This window comes from Actinia tenebrosa, unplaced genomic scaffold (genome assembly GCF_029948245.1).
Source record: "Actinia tenebrosa isolate PJP-AT-01 unplaced genomic scaffold, QUT_ActTen_1.0 PGA_scaffold1__47_contigs__length_23844297, whole genome shotgun sequence".
Taxonomy (NCBI): domain Eukaryota; kingdom Metazoa; phylum Cnidaria; class Anthozoa; order Actiniaria; family Actiniidae; genus Actinia; species Actinia tenebrosa.
In genome coordinates, this window is record NW_028292578.1 from 3,990,099 (window position 1) to 4,010,590 (window position 20,492).

Here is a 20,492-nt window from a genome sequence, read left to right on the forward strand (position 1 = left end):
GAATCCACGCAAACATATTCATGAATGTCAAATTCAATGCTAAATTTCTTAATGAACGTTCCATCGCACTATTGAGACTCCGTTCGCCTTATTGTATGCCTGTTCGCTCTAATGACAATGCTTCTTCGCTTCAATAAATATTCCTTTGCGGTTAATGAACAGCAAAAGGTGTACTTTACTTTTTACACGGGAATTGTAGGATTTTAGCTAGAAGGCAAGGCATTCCACTCGGAGAGCTAAGAAAAAGATTGCTTCTTAGAGCGACTACAAGAAACATAAATGTTATCACGCAACAAAAATGCATGCAGTGGTACAACCACATGCAAACCTATCTTCCCAGATGTATGAATAGAGAAGCAATTCAAGGATAAATACACTTCTTTCTTCAATACCTAACGCCATGTTTTCTTTGTAAAGAACGGTTATATTCATGGGTTGTAAAAAATGTAAAGAAAGCTAAAATCCTACAATTCCCGTGTAAAAAGTAAAGTAATAATGTATTGCGCTAATGAATGTCCAAAAACCGTTATTGAATGTGTGGTTTTGTCTATTGATTGCACAAAGGCGCTAATGAAACTTCGAAAACGCTAATGAACCTGCACAAACATATTCATGATTGTCCAATGTTATGCTAAATTCCTTAATGAATGTTCCATCGCGCTCTTGAAACTCCGTTCGCGTTATTGTGTGCCTCTTCGCGCTAATGATAATGCTTTTTCGCTTGAATGAATATTCCTTTGCGGTTAATGAACAGCAAAAGGTGTAATATAGATGCAAAAATTTCGGACCAACAAAATTAGATAGAAAAAAGACGTGTTGGAAAAAAATGCACGAAGCAAAGAACTCGTTTGTTTTTGTCAAATATCGGTTTACAAAACAATATTTTATTTACAAAACAGGAAAGATATATGAATAACAAAGATTACTTTTGATCTTTAAGGAATAAAAACATTTTTTTTTTAGAAATCGTTTTTTTTCATCTTCAAAATTTCAAATATTTGACATTTTTTTGAGAAAACAAGTAAGCATATTGCGAAGAAATTCTGCAAAACTTACATAAATCATCAAATATCCTCTATTTTCAATTCCTAAATACTCAAAGGAAAGTTGAATAAGCTGCTTTCTTTGTACAGAAGTATTATGTACGGATAAAGTAGGCGAAAGCTCTTCAGTCCTCCTTTTGCCATTTTCAACATTTTTTGCTGGTTTTCAACTGATGAAGCTTGACTTTCTTAGCATTTTTGAATCCATTTTTAAGATGAAACTCCGCCATCTTGAATTTTCTGAGAACTTCTAGAGATGGGAGGCTGACAACTGCTGTGATCTGATTGGCTAGTTTGACTTTATTTTGTCTTTTCAACCAATCACTGAAAAGGGTTTCACATTTTTGCACTGGTGTTTCACATTTTTGCACCGGTGTTTCAGGAAAACAGCACTGCTCTCAAGCCATCAGAAGTGAGAAATTTTTGCATCCATATTATTAGCGTAGTTATAACCCATCCCATATACAGTCAATTCAAAAAAACGTTGTCGTCGACCGGCTCAAGCCTACGCGACTGGACCGAAAGGAATATGGGTAAAAATCGCTGAAGCGGTTAAATATTCGTTCTGAATTAATTGTTCCCGCTAGTAATAAGATAATAATGGCGAGAAACAATCCATCAAATGCATGTCTTTGGGTTTAGGGCAAGAAAAACAAAGTAGTTATGATTCAGTTCACAATTCCCAAAATATAAAGGCATTAAAAAAACGTCTCCTTCACGTTTCCCGCTCGCCTGTAAACCAGGCATAACTAGTCAGATAAAATAATGGAGTCCACTCGGCTTCAATGATTACTACCCACAGTTCCTTTCGGTCCAGTCGTGTATGCTTGAGTTGGTCGACGACTACATTTTTTGAATTGGCTGTATACTAGCCTCGCTTATTTGGAAGTCAACTTTAACCATTATTCAACTATATATACACTGTAATACAAATATCGCGGAAGAAAGCCTGCATGTAGCGAGTACGAATATCCTACATTCGTTAAGAAGGCTTTTTTTGTGGGGGGGGGGGGGGGGAAGTAAAATCCGTTGGATTAACAAATAACGTATTAGATATTTTAGGGTTGGAAGTTATCTTCGAATGTTCGAATATCTCACGAGTGAGCGCAGCGAACGAGTGAGATATCAAACTTGAACACGAGAAGATAACTTCCATATCTCCGCGCGACCATGTATTATTCTGTTTATTATATAAACCATAGCACTGTATTTTTTTCAAAACAATTGAATTCTATTGTTTGAAAACATCCCAAATACAAAGTTCAATTCGACATAAAACCGATAATTTATAAGTACAGTCTCTAATAAACAAACCCAAATCAAGTTCAACTCTAGACTGTTACCCCTCGTAGGGTTGTTGGTTCATATTCATCACCATTTTTCTTTCTGACTGATAGCAAAAATCTGGACAAATACGAGTCGAGTTCTTGAGGGGTAATCTCTTCAATCGGTCGAGTCCCCTCCTCAGTTGTGAGAAATATTTGAATGAGCGACAAGTCGTCCTTTGTGTTTTTTTTGGTGTTTGCATTTTCCTCCTCGATAGGAGCTATGACGTCCTGTAAGTCAAATGTGAAAACCTTCAGCCATGTTTTTGAACTTATTTTTAGATAATTTTAACAAAATTATCGATCTAGTGAGCAGTCTTTGCTACCACATACGAGACAAAGCTGCCGACCGTTGTGATTTTCCCGCGCCTGTGAGAGCAATGACGACACAGAATACTGTAAAACTGATTGGTTATAATTTTACATGTAAAAGTTATCGTATATTTACATGTGTTAAAATACGAAATTTCTCAGTTGTAGAAATCCTAAATTCATTCTCCTATCGCTTTTCGCCTATGGCGATAACAACGTTTATTGAAATAGGTGTATATAGTCGAATAGGATGATCGTCAATATATATCGGCCCCTAGGTGTTATTTAACATAGCACGTTTGGCAGTTATTCATAACCATAGGCTATAGTTATCTTGTTTATTATTTTGTTCCATCTTACTGGCTTTTATTAAGTGCATGGATCAACGATTCCCTATGAGGTTCTTAGTGGCTTAGACTGCTCAAGTTCCTTTGGGTTTTGCGTTTTTACCCCTAAAGGTCTCCAAACCTCGCTAAGTCTCTGATTCTAAGAACGAGGAGGATTTTACCAGGTATAAAAACAAGAATCGTAGTCTTAGTCGTGTTTTAGTTTATTGAACAACGTAAAAACATTCGGGTACAACTTTATCTTGATGCAATCGTTCTAATTAGTATATTATGACACAGGTGTCATTATTGATCACTTGAATTTTAATGATGCACGAGAAGTGTATGGTCCATCCAATTTGACCATGAAAGGTTTATGAAATATTCGAGAGTTTTTGAATTATCTAATATAACACTGATGTGTTGCGCAGTATTTCGTAACGGGAATAAAGCGGAATGCTATAGCCTTTCACAATTCTAGGATCTTCGGTTCCATTCCAAAACTCAATATTCGAGCAGAGTTTGTTTGAATTAATCTCAGTCTCCATTGATTCCATGGTTCTTTCTCTAGGTTATCTAGTTCAATGTTCCATATCATTCACACCGCACAACACATCGTTAGTAGCATTTTGATCTGCGAACTTGTGATGCCCTGAAATCGATCGGGTTGCTTCAAGGCTCAATTTCATCAGTGGCACAATCCAGACAATAGCTTTGAGATTTCTCACTAGTGTATTGAATATGATTGTGGAAAGCGGATATAATTTTATGTAAAGGAAAGAATTGCATGTTATGATAGCCCTGAGCCATACGGGACGCAATGTTTGGCATCGAAATCACTATCAACTCCCCCTCACCCCTACAAAAATAATCTCGAAAAATTGACCTGCACATGATTGTACGGGTAGCCAGCCCCACAGTCAATAACGTAACCAGTTCCTTAACAAATCACAACCTGTGCAGATCGAAATCTAATGGGCTAATGGCCTAGTACCTAAGGCATTATCACAAAATGCACGTGGCACAGACACCGAGTCTGATTCTGAAATTTTAGTTAGTACTGTTGATTTTTTATAAAAAGGGGGAAGATTCAAAGCATTTGTATTGTTAAAGTCGTGCAGTTTACTTTTGTGAATATTCTGACACTCGAAACAAGGGGAACCTTTGGTAAAGAGTCAGTCTAAACAAAAAATATGGCTCGCACTCGGGAGAGATGTAGTTATTTACGTCATTACTGGTAGAACTAGGCAACACTTAAAAAATATTGTTTTTTTAGCCAACGTGAAATATATTTACAACACTTAAGCTATGGTCAGGTTTTGATGGCTTTGTCTTAGATGTAAGCGCGGTTGTCGATCGGAGAACTGAATTGGGTGATTTGAGACTAAATAGATTTTTTGTGCCTTTATGTTTTCTGGTTAAGATGCGGAAAATCGAAAACTTTCTAAATCGAAAAATATAGGTCATTACTTATGTCCAATGAAATAGGATCTCCGTCCGACCACGCTTTTTGAAACCAGTATATCTTTATGTGTATACATAAAGATTAACTGTATCATATCATAGCAACTGACTTATTGCAGCAGGTACAATAGGAGAATAATAGGTTAACATACGGTTGGACTTAATGTTTAGACAAGCATTCAAATGTGTATTGCTTAGTCACTGTCGTTACAAACCAGTGGGAGTTTTTCAGTTTTTTCCCCAACAATGGAATGGATTAACGTGGCTTAAGGCAACGACCTTCGTTTAGAAAGCCAATCACAGGGCTCGATTACTGTTGCTAGCTACTGATTGGTGACTAGGTTACCTTTGGGAATAAAAACTGCTTTTGTAGTGCCACGACCGTCTGTTACAGGTACTCGAAAAATGTAACTGTGCATTGACGGAATCAACAACAAAAAATAAACAGCTTGATCTATGCAGGGCGCATTGATTCTAAACAAGGGAAAATCAAAAACAATCTGATATAAAGTCACGACAGGGAACAGAGCACTGAGTAGCTTATCATCCTTGGGGCGATCATTTTATCAATCTATGGACATCATCTAGGGACAAAGCACTTAAACGCGTGAGTACATAACTGTCTATACTGGCCGTAAGAGACCAAAATATTGTGTATAAACTACAACTAATATATAGTCAATATAGCAAGCCGATTCAATAGCGATATCTTCACGTGTGAAAGATATGGTATCTTCCACTGGTGAAAGATATCAAGTTTTCGACACTAGAGAAAACCTGGTATTTCATCGATATCTATATAATGAATATAGAATAAAGCTGGAGAAGACTGTTTTGTATAGTCTTAGGTTATTAGAGTAAATATAACTAACATAAATAATTTATAGTTATAGAAGAAAGTTTGGCTAAATAATTCTATAATCAGTAAAAAAAAATATAGTTTGTGATATTCGGGGGGAATGGAAAAAAAAAAAAAAAAAGGAAAAGAAAAAGAAAAAAAAATATTTAAAAATGTCAAAAGAATGCTCAATATATATATATAGGATAAAATATCAATCACATAATACAGCATAACAAAATCCTGTACACTTTATAATTTATAACTGATATTTTTAGATTTTTATTTTTATTTGCGATCGCTCTCATTATTTGCTAGTAAGAATTGTATATCAAGTTTTCCCCTCAAAATCTTTATTTTGTTTTTACAATTTTTTTACCAGTTTAAATTTTTCATATGTTACATATTGAATATGTACTTGTACCATTTCTTTCCTTTTGCTTTCAAAACCATCATATAATTCAAGTGTTATGAAAATTTTGCTTCCTTTTGCAATTGCTACACGTGCGCATTTCGGCGTTCAGCCAATTCTGCTTGAAGTATTGATATATTCTAAGTGATGTTAGGTAAAAAGCTCCTTAACTCACTAAAGAATCGATATTGGATCAATCACAAGGGTAATGAGAGACCCTCGCATGATTTTTGCATGATAGAAAAACCTTCGTCAACTCATGTCAAATTCAAGTGAATACCTTAATTGACTACTAGAACTTCTCGTGCTTTAGTTCACATCGAAAACAATTTTAGGCTCAAAATAGATAAACAATGGGGGGGGGGGGGGGGGGGAATCAGTTCTTTGGAGAAAGACGTTCGTTTCAAACTTTCCTAAGGACTAATAAAGCACGTGCAAGTAATGTACACAGATACCATGGAGCCGGGATATAAGACATCAGTATTTTCAGACTTGACCGCCCTACTACAAGATAAACTATTGGGCCATTTTTCTCAGCTTTTTCACTCAGCCTTCAAAATATGTTTTGAATAACTTAGTTCGAGCACATCTGCTGATCTCTTAGATAATTGCTGCGTCCATAAGGCAGTGATATGCCTCTTTGATCACTCAACCGGACTCAAATCAATTATCAGATGAAACTTCTTTAGAAGGATATTAATAGAGTACAGGAGAACCATTAAGTCTAGGATACGGCAATCAGCACTACAAATCGAAAAATACTGAGTAGCGCAATACAAGTGAAATATTAGTTACATGAAAGTGTCTTGTTCAGGTAAAAGAAAAAGTCATTTTACTTTATATTTTATGCATTCTTTTGAAAATCTAAATTCTGGGGAAGATTGTGAATGGTGTAAACAAAATACCTTGTGCTTGTCAATAAATACTGATGAACAATGATAGAAGCCATAACGATCAATATAAGATGATCAGTCTGCCATTTTTATCTGGCATTCCCTGTGACTCTTATCTAATTCGTAAACAAATATGAGCAACATCAGGACACTTTTTCGTAAATAACAAGTTGATCTCGCGGGCGTAAGTTCCATGCTAATTGAGACCACGCCAGTCTAAGTGTCTCATAGGCCAAAAGGGATGAGCTCTAGCTTCTTTAATGGAAAAAAGCTTCAAGATGTTGATGTTGTATAAGATCGATCGAACCACTTTACCATCAATGAAACGTCTGGTGGTAAATTGGAAAAAATACTTTATCGCATTTCCTGGTAGTGGAAGGTAATGGCTTTGATGTCATAAATACACTTCTATTCACGGGGTGCTTTCTGAAGACAAAAGAAGCTTTTTATTAGGCTTTTCTTTGTAGTACTCCTCGTGATAGATACTTGAAATTGTGATTTTCTAGTAAGAAGGATTGAGAGGTTTAAGATTAGGTGAAAAAAGGCTGAAAGAGGGAAGCTAGAAGGGGAGTAGAGATAAACAATAGTAGGGGTAAAAGGGAAAAAAAAAGAGATCTCAAGAGAGAGAAAGAGAGAGAGAGAGAGAGAGAGAGAGAGAGCCATATTTTAGGGCACTTTCGTAACGTAAAATAGGGTAGTTTGGTAACCTTGCAGGGCATTTCGGTAGAGAGAGAGAGAGAGAGAGAGAGAGAGAGAGAGAGAAAAGAAAAAACAAAACACGTACACGGAACACACACACACACATATAAAATAAGAAAATTGCAACAAAAGAAAGACTGAAATGAAAAGAGAGAAGGAAGGACGATAAAAAGCAAACAACGATCGAGGCAAAGAGAGAACGACAAAAAGAGAGAAACAATTAAGTTTAAAAAGGAAATAATAGTAACTGAAGAACATAAAAGCAAGTGGATAAATAAGTGAGATTGAAAAGATAAATAAATAGATGCAGCGCGAAGTGCGTATTTTTTTAATACTCGATGCACAATGAGCCTGAGTTTCGTAGTAAGCATTTGCGAGGAAAAAGTAATAGAGAATCCGGCCTTTTTTAATGAGGGTAGAACCAATAGCTCAATGGCTAACAAAATCATTGCCCTTGTTCCATGGTCCAAATTGAACTTAGAAGTTGATTTTCTTTAATGGAAGAAGGAAAACCAGAGAATAGGCGACTTGCACTAAGAGGTCACGTGATCAAATCGGCCATTGTGGCTGGCATTTACAGGATTTTAGCTATGCGAGGATGTAAAAAAAGATGGCGATTCGGGTAGTTTTTTTGGTGATAAAAGGAAAGTTAGCGCAGTAAATAACACTAAAAATCCCCTTTTCTTGCAAGAAATATATTCTTAGTAGATATCTAAAGTAGATTTTTGCTATTAACTCGCCAAAAAAGAAAAAATATGGTATTTTTTGCGCTACAATGTGAAGACCTACGAAGTGCTTAGTCTTGTTTTGCTGGCTTCATGACCTCAAAACATGTACAATATTTTTCCTCTTTCTGGCGAATTAATAGCAAAATTCTGCTTAAAATATCTATTTATCTATTAAAAGTATATTTCTTGCAAGAAAAATGCAGTTTTCAAGAATGAAGTTGAAATATGCTTGAAAAGTTTCGACAAGAAGTCGTTGTTTTGAGGTAATAAAGCCGGCAAAACAAGACTAAAAACTTCTTTAGGTCTTCACATTATAGCGCAAAAAATACCATTTTTTTTTTCTCTTCTTGGCGAGTTAATAGCAAAAATCTACTTTAGATATCTACTAAGAATGTATTTCTTGCAAGAAAAGGGGATTTTTATAGTTATTTAGTGCGCTAACTTACCTTTTGTCACCAAAAAAACTACCCGAAGCCGCCATCTTTGTTTACATTCTCGCATAGCTAAAATCCTGTAGAATGCCAGCCACAATGGCCGATTTGATCACGTGACCTCTTAGTGCAAGTCGTCTATTCAAAGAAACAAAAAAAAAAAAGCTCTACTTTACTGACATGTACAAGTATTTCAATCGCCAAAGGCGATAGACATTAGGCGATAGGCAAAAGCTATAGAAGATAAGGTCTTCCATGTAAGATCCAAGAATAGCTGGAAAGACTCGTGTTTCTGCTTCTTAGGCCCTGGCTAAACGAGGAAACATATTTTCAGAAACATGTTTTCTTAAATGTTTCCAAAGGTGGCAAAACTGTCAGGGAACATCGGGAAACATCTTTACTCAATATCGGTTAGCAAATGCGTACTTTCAAAATAGAGGTAGCGTTGCTAAGTAACGAACTTTTAGAATGTTGACTTTCGGTGGCTAAACGAGGAAATATTAGGAAACATTGTTTCCATGCGTCTTGGAAGTATGAAATGTTTCTGCCGCACAGCAGAAACATTTTTGCGTGTTGGAAGCAAAATTTGTTGCACGTAGCAATGTTTCGCATGTGGTTAAACTTGGAATCATCGGGGAACATGCGCGCGGGAAACATGTTTCTGGAAACTTGTTTCCTTGTTTAGCCAGGGCCTAATTTTTGTCATGAGCATGGACCTTATAGTTGAGACTGATTGAATGTTATTTGTATTAAACGAAACCAATATTCATGTCGGAAGGACCTATCACCTTTCGCCTTTGGCGATGACAACGTTTAGTCAAGAAAAACACAACAGATTTTGGAATCGAATCCGATTGCATCGGCAAGAAGAAAGGGCTCTATTATATTTCAATTCTAATGATAGATATGTAATACACGAACTGATGACGATGGAGAACATTTAAACTAAGTATAGTGAATGATATGTTAGTAATGAATATCGTAAGAAAATATGAATCTTAAAAAGCTGCAACATATGAACTATTTTTATAGGGGAAACATTCGTTAAAGCCAAACGAATACGTACTCTTTTGATTTTATATCGGTTGGTGCACGCGGCGATTTGTGGGCCCGGTTTGTCGGCCTTACACAATCGGAAAGCAAATCGTGCGTGTAGTTTACAACCCAATTCAAACCAGGTCAAAGAAATATATATATATAAAAAAAGAAACGTCCAGGTTTAAAAAAATGCAATCTGCACACAGGCTTTTTCATATCGGCTAGATATTTTTCCCATATTTTCACATTAAACGGTTCCTCAATAACCTTTCCAAGTGAGGTTATTCAGCGTTTGTGAACCTTTGTGAGGCGTTTGTGAACATCTCAAAAGCTCAGCAATGATTTTACGACAAATCCATTCCTTCATGAATTGAGCAATTTGAGTCAAAATTAACGGGACTATTAGTTCTGTAAGTAGCCTTTGAATGACCATGAACTCGTGTCTGCAAAATTTAAATATTTTGAGCACAGGAAATAATGTAAAAAATGTGGGACTACAAGTGCACGAAACTGCATGTGATATAAACAATATATGAGAAACAAAAAGCACAAAAAAGGTCAAAAGCTTCTAAATAGCGTTACGCATCCATGATTAACGGCACTTGGTTTAAAGTAGCACGGCCAATAGAGAGACATCACATGTTATTAAAAAATAGATAAATAAATAGAATAAGATAGAAATAAAAACATTAAAAAATTAAAACAAACTAGAAGCAAAAAAATCTATAGCTAAAGTTGAGGTATAAATACATATCTGTATAGTATTTTCCAGGCGATTTATAGCAATATTCTGCTAGTAGAAATCGAAAACTCTCTTATTTTTGGAATCGAATCTTTACAAAAAAAATTAACTTGTACATTTGATTGCAGAATTCACTATCAATATCAACTTGTCAAAAATATATTTCAAACGCGTCATTGCGAGCTAAGTTTAGCGTGGGCTATGTCAGTCCTGAATTTGTCAGTCCAATTTGTCAAGCCCATTCAACGATGTCTCAGTGTCCGCTACTTCGTTTGCTGCAGTCTCTGTTATCATCTCTATCTAAGGTAATATTCTCGTAATTATTAGAGCCATATAATGAAATAATCCTTACATTGCCTAAGTTGATAATGATAGCGTAATAAATTGTTATTTGGGAACCTTACTTCGACCGATATGTTGCTGCGTAAATTGCTAAAGGTAGGATGATTGCCTAATACTTAGGTGATTGAATATATTCAATTGTGAAGTAATGTCCTTTCAAAATCCTTTTTTATGTCACTGAAGAAATGGTTCCAGTGCCTATAGACCGTTGATCATTTTGCATTGCTAAGGTAAAGCTATTTAGAGGATTCGATTTGCCTTACTATGTATATACTTTTAGCTTTACAATGAGAGATTCTAGCAACGATAGTCTGCAATCCGCACTACGTTATTGTCAACACGGTGCATTTGAATTTAATATCATGAGACACCTTTACCATATCTTATATTTTGGGCGATTGCAGAAGAGTATAATAGGTTCTGATCTATTCAGTTGTTAAGCCCAATTTCTTATCGTAAGTTATAAGTTTATATCATTTAAAAAAGGAGTTATAAAACAGGTGGACTAAATTAAAGTGGCATAAGATTAAAAAAGTGAAATCAAGAAACAAGATTACTTGCACATACATATACTTAGTTCACTTAGTCTTGGTTTTGTCAATAGTAGTTGTATAGCATGCCAGACTTGAAAAATTGGTCTATCTGACCCACTACGTACAAAGTCGTACGTTTCCATCTTGATGCTATAAATTTTCCCCTTTTTTCTCCGATTTCAAATTGATTGTACGAAAAAGGTATAATTTCTTGATATATACTTGGTAACTGTCGTTGCAAAACTGTTGGCATTAAATAATTCTTGTTTATTCTTGTCTGTTAGCCATTGCTTTGTCCTAAGAGAACTTTGAAGTTGAGTCTAAAAAATCGATCAAACTATTAATAGTTCACTGATTTTTTAAATGCGTGCAACTTTCTGAAGAAGGTAAGTTTTATCGAGTTTACCACCCCTCAAGTTTCATGTCATATAGTTCGGCATTTAAATAAAAAGGAGTTGTCTCTAGCACCATGCTGAAGTTAACACACACTGAACATCTGCAGCAGCTCAAAATCTCCCAAATCGAAAACACTCCCATATCCCAATTGCATTTCTCCATAAGATTAATGCATTTAACTTTCGCCTTTGATATCACGAAAAATATATTCTGCTAACTAATTGCATTTCTCCATAAGATTAATGCATTTAACTTTCGCCTTTGAATATCACGAAAAATATATTCTGCTAACTTCAGCGTAGTGTCTCTAGCTTGCAATTCACATTGCAAATAACAAGCCCAACTCATTTATATTTAAAAAAATAATAATTTAAAACGTCCTGAATACTGCGACATAAACACAGCAAGGGAAACACTTGGTAACGCCTCGTGTTTATAGACCTATTTCAATACACTGTGTTATCATCGCCAAAGGCGATAGGCGATTCCCACATACACAGAAATGGTTTTGTTGGGCTTCAGTGTATTTATGTCGTCTGATAAAGACTTTATGAGTGGCTTTAAGATTGTGCCGAGCAATCAGAATCCGCGTAGTATGTACTTATCTCCAATACTTATTTAAAAAAAAAAAACATTACTGAATATGATTATACTCCTTTCAACTGCGTCCTTTTCACTCAACAGTACATTCGGAAGTTGTTTGATTTACGTTGTCATTTTTAAACCTTTTCAAAAGCGTAGACTAGGGAGCCAAAATAAATAAGTTGACTGACTCAAATAATCAGCTGTAGAAAAAGTTCAAATGTAACATAGACTATTATACTCATGATTGTGAATGTAGAATGGAATGCGATCCGTAAGCGATAACAGATTTTCCTTCCCCACCACCTCACCTCACAAACACACAATCTCTCTTTCCCACCACAAAGCCGGCTGAAATCTTCTTAAAAATTGATTGTCTAACATCAGAAGAATACTTCTGCTTACAGTTTTATCGTATGATTTGTCATATAGTTTTACCATATGCTTTCAAAAGTCAGTCTATCCAACAAAAAGTCATGAACTAAGTTACTACTATAGCTGCGTAGAAGACGTCACTGCGCGTATACTTAAAATACTTGATAAAAATAGTATGATTGATGTCATGATATTGGCATACCCAGGAATGGCAACAATTAATATTGACGTTTTATCGTTCAGGGAGGTTTAGTAATACATTTAATGGCATTCTATAAATATCCCACGAGGAGTTCGTGACAGTTAAAAAAAGCATTCAATACTACAGCCTCGATTTCTTATGATTTTGAATATTTCTGTTTCCAGTGAAGATTCATGGATGTGTTTCAAAGTGTTTATTTTCTGGTACTGTTGAAAGTTGTGCATTCGTTACTTTACTGTTGGTTTTTGCCGAGAATATTTGGACGCTGAAATAATACTAACCCTATATAAATGAATTTGTGAGTAGGAAACAGCTGCAGTATTTCAATAATAATAATAATAATAATAATAATGATAATAGTAATAATAATAATGATAATAATAATAATAATAATAATAATGATGATGATGATGATGATAATAATAATAATAATAATAATAATAATTATTATTATTATTATTATTAAATATAATTATTGTTATAATTATACAGCTTCTCATTAATCCCAAGTAGGTAACTGTCCAATTATTTTCTTATGTTGGACAGGTCTTGTTGATATGGGATTAATTAGGCAGCTATATAATTAATAGGTAATGGGATTTCATGCTCCCCAATCAAAAAATAATTAGACTCGAAAAATTCCTCTGACTGCCAAATTGGACTCGGCCTACGGCCTCATCCAAATTTGAACAAGAAGGTTTAAAGAATTTCTCAGGAACATTTCGCCGCTTAGAGATATTAAATTTTGTCTTTATGAACAGAAAATCGATCGAAACATCAGATCACCATTTTTAATTATCAATACAGGAAAAACCAAACACTATCCAAATCAAACCGTTCCTTCCCCCCGCAGACACCAGTTATTAGTATCCAGTCCCAACTGGATTCAATATGGCTGCCCAGGATTGCTCGTTTTTCGGTTATAAAAAGTAATCGATTTGACTATGAGGCTTACGGCTTACGGCGTAATCCAATTTTGTCAGTCCTCGGAATTTTCCTCGTCCAATTACATCTTAAGGAGGGGTGATGGGAACCTTTGGAATTGACTCATACATAACTCAATGTTTTTTATCCATAAATTATTTACTATTATTTGTTTACATAACTTAATCCATGACAATTATCTTAATTACTAAGTTATCATGGAAGGGTTTAGCACTCAATTAGTGTTTCAATTTACAAATTATGACAAATAACTGAAACCCCAATTATTGTTATTACCAAACTCATTAACATATGGCAAGTATAAACCTTGATATCTTTAAAATACATCACCCGCGAAAAATATTTTACCATTCAACTATTCACTTCATATAGAATCAATACTGAAAATATTAAACGAGGTAATAAAAAAAAGGTACGTCTTCATTCCGTTATTTTCATTTCCATGTCAGACTTCATATCAATAGTTCTAAAATTAAATTAACGACATTGAACGGTGCACACGCCGGAAAGAATTAAGATTAAGAATTAAGCTTTAAAAGCTTTACAAATGGGAAAAAGGTAGTTTCTTGAATACCTGCCTCAAGCATTGCCAGTTCGAAAAAAAAATAAGGTAAAGTTATTCTTAATTAAACTAGCATATAATTAAATGTTTATCGTATATGTTAGTTATATATATTATTTATTGTTTTAGTTAACTACCATAACTTTTTACTGTGATCACTTTTTTTTAAATTGAAGAACATTCTCTTTTTTTTAACAGTTCGTAAAAAATAGACTTTTTATCTTAAATTAAAAGCGGCTTCACAATTTCAAATGTCTTGTTGGGACTTCCATTTTTTTATTTTTTGTTTTTGTTTTTTGCTTTTTGCTTTTTGTTTTTTCTTGTTGAATATCCATCACTTCGGTTCAACATATCTTCAATGGAAAAAATTGCCCATATATTTGGAATATTTGCTCTTTTCGGTCTTTTTCCTCTCTTTCCAAAGCAAAAGGTTGTTCTTAAAAGTAAAGTTTTATAGCACAAGTAAACTGCGTGACACAACATCCTAAATGACCCTAAATCTTCTGTTCTTTCGCTAACTACTGTAGTTAGCGTGTTTTCGAGGCTGCGAAACCTAAGAAACCATAAGAAGCGAATGCATAGGCCAGCAGATAGTATGAGCTAATCAGCAAAAATACGGTTCTAAATTTTAACAAATTCCTATGAATTATATACCAAAATATTCAGGAAAGCCCGGGGTTTTTCAAATCCACTTTTGTTTTTTTGACAGGTTCTGTTTTATTTCAAGGAGAGACGATTTTCTAGCTTGACCCCGGTTATGTCATGCATTTTCTCTTGTAAAATACGTCCAATAGCGTACATTCAACTCAAAAAGTACGGTGGTTTTTTTCAATAGAATCCAATTTAAACCATATAGTACAGTCCGTGAATAGCTGAATTAACTGAATCCACTTCTGTTTTTTGCCTAGATAGTCATTATTTTGAGAAAAGATCCAAAAACCGTGTTTTTGAGACATAATTTGTATGGGCTCACATGAGGGGGCCTGAGCTTGAAATCGTAGCTGACCAAATGTTAACAGATTTTTTCTGATGTGATTTGTTTTAAAATTCCTTGATGGTTACTCGTATGAATACCTCGATAATATTTCTGAGTGCTGAGGTAAAAAGAGATTAAACCCCAAATAATATTGATTCCAAGCTACAGGCAATTTGCTATAGAACATGAAAAAATAAGAGCATACAAGAATAAAATGGTATGTTAAGTAGTGTTGAAGTAATGGAAAAGATTTCTGACCAACGAAAGTCAATTCCTTGCCCTATTTCTTTTTTATTTTTATTTTATTTTGCCTTTCAATTTGTCAGATTTTACTTGACATTTTATAAATAAAAGAAATATTATTTCAATATGGCCTTTAGCTATTCTTAGTCCAATTATAGTTTATTATGCAATAGAGTAGCAAAATGATGACGTCACAAAATTATTCATTTTTACGACCTTAGGACAGTGCTCACTAACTGCAAGGTGTTTCCTTTGCATTGTGTTAGTCTTTTCAAAATACCCAGGAGGCCTCTGGAATCTGAAAAAAAAAGTGTCATCATGCATATAAGAGAGATATTAATTAACGTTAAACACTGATGACGTAAGAAGCAAGTTTTGGGCATGGCTCTTCAAAACTGCCGACTATTTCTCTACGCAACTTTTGATCTGGCTGAATCTTGAGAAATTGGATTCAGTGCAAAATAATAGAGAAAGTATATCACATTTCCATTTCTACAGCTTGCTATGGTTATAACAGAAATGTAAGCAATAGTGTGTTCTTTTTGATTATGGACATTTCAATTGCAATATATTTGAAATTTGATGACCTTCCACTTCAGTACAACAGAATTTTTCAGTGAGCTGGAGCTATGGTGCGCGCGCATTTTTGATTTGTTAGCCTAGAATTCTCAAAATACTCTTCGGGTAATATGATAGATAACGATGTATCGCTGTTAAATCGAGAGAGAGGGCCGCCAATGTTAACCCGTAGTGGGGCTCAAAATTACCTCGTGATACAGAAGAGAATCACGATACAAAAATTATTGCGATTTTGAGTCGCCAATACAGGTCATATTTAGTACTACTAAAGGCTTGGTAAATAGAGACATGAATTATAAAAGCATAAAACAGTGTCGTTATAAAAAAAAATTGCCCCCCCCTCCCCGCCATACATTCTACTTTAATAACTGACATAGTGTCACTGTAAGTATTAATGGTGATGGTTTTTATGTACTATATGATTAATGCCTTTCTCCGTTGCCTTTTTATTAATAAAATAACGTTTGCTTCATGCATATTCACTGACATTTTTTTCTCTTCTTGCTGTCCGCAGAAGGCGTAGTCAAGGAAGATTCTAGAAAAATGAACAACAATACGACAAGCAGCAACAATTCCGTGATAATATTAGGAAACCCATCTTTGGTTTTCCATGAATTTCACGTCAATTTAACAGAGCGATGCATTGGAATAACATTCACTATGATTCTCATGCTTTTGACTCTCTTTGTCAACATTTTGGTCTGTTGTGCCCTAACAAAAGGCAAACAATCGTTCAATACTTCGTACGCCTTCATCATGAACCTCTGCGTTGCAAATGTCGTAATAGCAATATTCAGTATGCCTTGGTGGGTGATGGTGGAACTATTCGGGTCATATCAAGTCTTTCATATGCTTGGACCTGATATTTTTCTGTTCTTTTTATTCATTGACATTCTTGGTGGCGTTGCATCGATCATGAGTTTGACTGTAATAAGTGTGGCTCGTTGGTTGACTGTGAGCCATCCTCTAAGTTGGATGGCTGTTTTGTCCTTCAAGAGGTGTATTTACATCATTGCGGGCGTATGGCTTTATGGTGTTATCGTAGCTACTTTAAAGTTTGTGAAATGGTCACAAGCACAAAGTAAGTATCTTATTCGAAATTTAAGGGGGGATTCTGTATCTTTCAGGCGAATCCGAGAGCAGAGCTATTCATGTCAAGTATTGCTGGGTTATATTCAAGCTGACAAAAGCCTTTGAATCTCATTATCTGCTCCAAATGGTGGTATAACACTAACCATCATGTGCTGTCAGCCAGAAAGAATCTCATTGAAAAAAATATGGCAATTGATAATGTTCATATAATAATAATAAAAAAAAAGATTAATGAAGGGAGGAAAAACCGGAGAACTTGAAGGATACACAGTTGTAGCACAGGAGAGAAGCAACAAGTAACTCTCGCACATACGCATCGAGTTTCAGCCGACCCTAGTTGCATTTGTGAAAGTTGAGCGCTCTAGCATTTAATCTTCTTATATATATTTATATTTTTTCTAATTTTTTAACATCTTTTCTCACTTTCAGCTTATTCTTTAATCGTCTTCGCCGTTGGATTTGCCTTGCCTTTCACTGTGTTGGCCTTGGCATACGGAAGAATGCTCTTAGTGGCAAAATACCAACAGATACACAAAACCACCAAATCATGGCAGACCAAATATGTTAAATCTAGCGAGAAAGTCAAAATGACAAGGTCAATTGAATGGGAAACGAAATTTAAAAGGAACTTCAAAGGCAGCAGGACAATGGCGATAGTAACAGGAACATTTCTGATATCATGGCTTCCTTTTTTTGTCATCAGTTTGTCGTACAGTGTCAACCCCAACATAGACTTAAAAGCAGCTCTAGCCGCTAAGTGGCTTGGGTATTCCAACGCGCTAATTAGTCCCTTGGTATATACTCTTCTAGATAAAAGACTTAAGAGAGCAGTCATGCGGTTGATTCGTAAACTTAAGCACCGGTTTTGTGAGCGCTCATGGTTTATTAGAGTTTTTAAAGGCGGAGCTAGCTAGATGAGTTTGGATTCTTGCCAAACCTTTAATCTTCCTAATAAACACTTTCATGGGGTGGGGGGACAGTATAATCCCATGCTGCACTGAAGGGCTGCGTTTATATTGTGAAAAATTGGAACAAAACGAATAGAAAACGGACTTCATTTTATATATTTTGTAACCATATGTCCCTCCCGTTCGGTCTTAACCCAAGCAACTGAGAAAGGAGAGGGACGGGGGGGGGGGGGGGGGGGGGGGGTACAGGAGGTGTATACTTTAACCCCCCCCCCCCCCCTCCCTTCTATGTACACACTCACTCGCAACTAAACTGATAATATTCTACATTGATATAATCTATAAATATCGATATTCTTAGACGGACATTCATGGCTAAATTTTGTTAATCCAAATAATATAATCTCAAAAACATTCCGAGTACCAATGTCTATACCAGCTGAGCGGTGAACGCGGCGCGCAAAGCATGATTGCACAAAATGACCGGCCCTAAACTTAAAAGAACGAAGCGAACATGGCGGTAAAGTGAAATTGTTTTATTCTTCCTTTCAATGTATCTGCTTCTTGTAGGCACGTTTGTCATATTTTAGTCAAGAAAGAAAGCAGAAAAATACCCAAAAGTTGGGTATTTTTGGGTATTTTTGGTACAGTCGTGAGTTTTGAATCTTAACACATTTTGCTAAATAACCTTGCTTTACAAACTCACGGCAGTTATGGTGCTGACATACGGTGAAACATTGCATGCAACATTACACGCAAAAGGACTGTTGTAGCGTGTGTCTACCACAAACTTGTTGCACGCAACGTTGCATGCAACAAATCTGAAGTTGAATCGCGCTCTACAAATGTCATCATGTGAACATGTCTGCAACATTACCTGCAACATTTTGAAACTTAAAGCGAAACAGCTTGCACCAAATTTATGACTGCGGACCAAATATCTTAACATAGCAGGCTGACACAAGCGATGTTGCATGATTTTATTCCAATGTCACTGCGATTCAAATTTATTGCTTGCTGATGAGTGCAATGTTGCACCGTGTGTCAGCAACTTAAACGCCATTGAAATCTTGATGATAACATAAAGGCCATAACTATAATAAGTATAGCTGAAGTTACTTGCACTACTTCAATCGTTTGTTGCATTGCACTGTGTAAAAATACCATTAAACGTCAAGCAAACAAAACACAACTGAACAGTGGGTATCACCAGCACTAATAACGACTTCTAAAGTAATGCAAAACTTAGTTAAGAAGTACGATAGAGACCAAACTACTTTGTGGCTGTATTTATTTCGATAAAAAATATTGTAGTTTTTAGTCAAAACTCTGTGCATGGGCAATTAGTGTAAGATATTTGTTATCAGTTTCAAAGAACATTATATCAACACAAGACTTAGTAAAAGGTAACATTAGGCAACTATTACAGCGAGTGGTTGTAATATTATTTTTTAAATCGATTTTAATCCCGGAAAAACATTTCCTAAAAAGAAAACAGTACGATAATGGTATTCTCTAAGCATTCTGATCCACCATATTGCACTGTTTATTTCAAAAGAATAAAGAGGAATGACAAAAAATTGAAGGCAAATATGGAGTTACATAAGGGAACTATCGAAGTAACTGGTTTTAGTACACTTTTTATAATCGATTTTTACCCCCAAAAACCTTTCTCAGAAGGTGAACAGCCATGGTAATACTCTTCAAAAAGCATCTCGATTTACCATATCACCTTTATTATATGAAATAAATAAAAAGAAATGACAGAAAATTGAAGGCGAATGTGGAGTTACATAAAGGAACGCCTTGAGTTACAAAAGGGAACCTCCGGTTACATTAGGGAACGTGTCAGGTTACATTGGGGAACATCAGGTTACATTAGGGAACTCTTGAAGTTACATTAGGGATCGCGATCCCTTTTGTAACCGCAATGAGTTACAAAAGGGATCAAATGTTACAAAAGGGAGCGTGTCAAGTTACATTAGGGCCCCATGAATCTAACTATCTATCTATCTATCTATCTATCTATCTATCTATCTATCTATCTATCTATCTATCTATCTATCTATCTATCTATCTATCTATCTATCTATCTATCTATCTATCTATCTGTCTATCTATCTATCTTTTATCTATCTATCTATCTTGACTTGGGCTCGACCTTGAATCACTCAAGCGAACAACTCTGTGTTTTATGAGTGAAGACTCATTTGCACAGGGCTTAGCCTCGCTTAGAGCAAACCATTTGCAAAAGTAAACTGAATCTCAAAACTTTCCCTTCGGCATCATTTGATTCCTTTGCAAACTTTTTACTTTCATATGCAGACAGAGGAATGACCTTTTAATTAAAGAAATCCCTTTTATTTTAAAAGACACAGTATTGTGGTTTATCGATCTGGTGCACATTATTTGATTGCAGTTCCAGTTGCGAGCAAATGGCATCAAAACGCGTAAAGCCAATTCTGGAAAACGCAAAAAATAAGCTCAATATTATTTGTCACACAAA

At 35.3% G+C, this 20,492-nt stretch overlaps 1 protein-coding gene across 6 annotated transcripts in view; it reads left to right on the forward strand.

Moving 5' to 3' along the window:
- The window catches only part of LOC116294245 (5-hydroxytryptamine receptor 7), a 31,518-nt gene extending 13,376 nt beyond the window's left edge, over positions 1-18,142 (forward strand). For 5 of the 6 annotated variants that reach the window (XM_031701802.2, XM_089032358.1, XM_089032359.1 and 2 more), the window contains 2 exons: positions 16,501-17,067; positions 17,508-18,142. In XM_031701802.2, coding sequence (XP_031557662.2) covers positions 16,530-17,067; positions 17,508-17,992 — 1,023 coding nt within the window. In that variant the 5' untranslated portion in view covers positions 16,501-16,529 and the 3' untranslated portion in view covers positions 17,993-18,142. Of the gene's footprint in view, positions 1-10,481; positions 10,557-16,500; positions 17,068-17,507 lie in introns of those variants that run through there. The other variant, XM_031701803.2, reaches the window with a different exon arrangement.
- Positions 18,143-20,492: the final 2,350 nt, after the last annotated feature.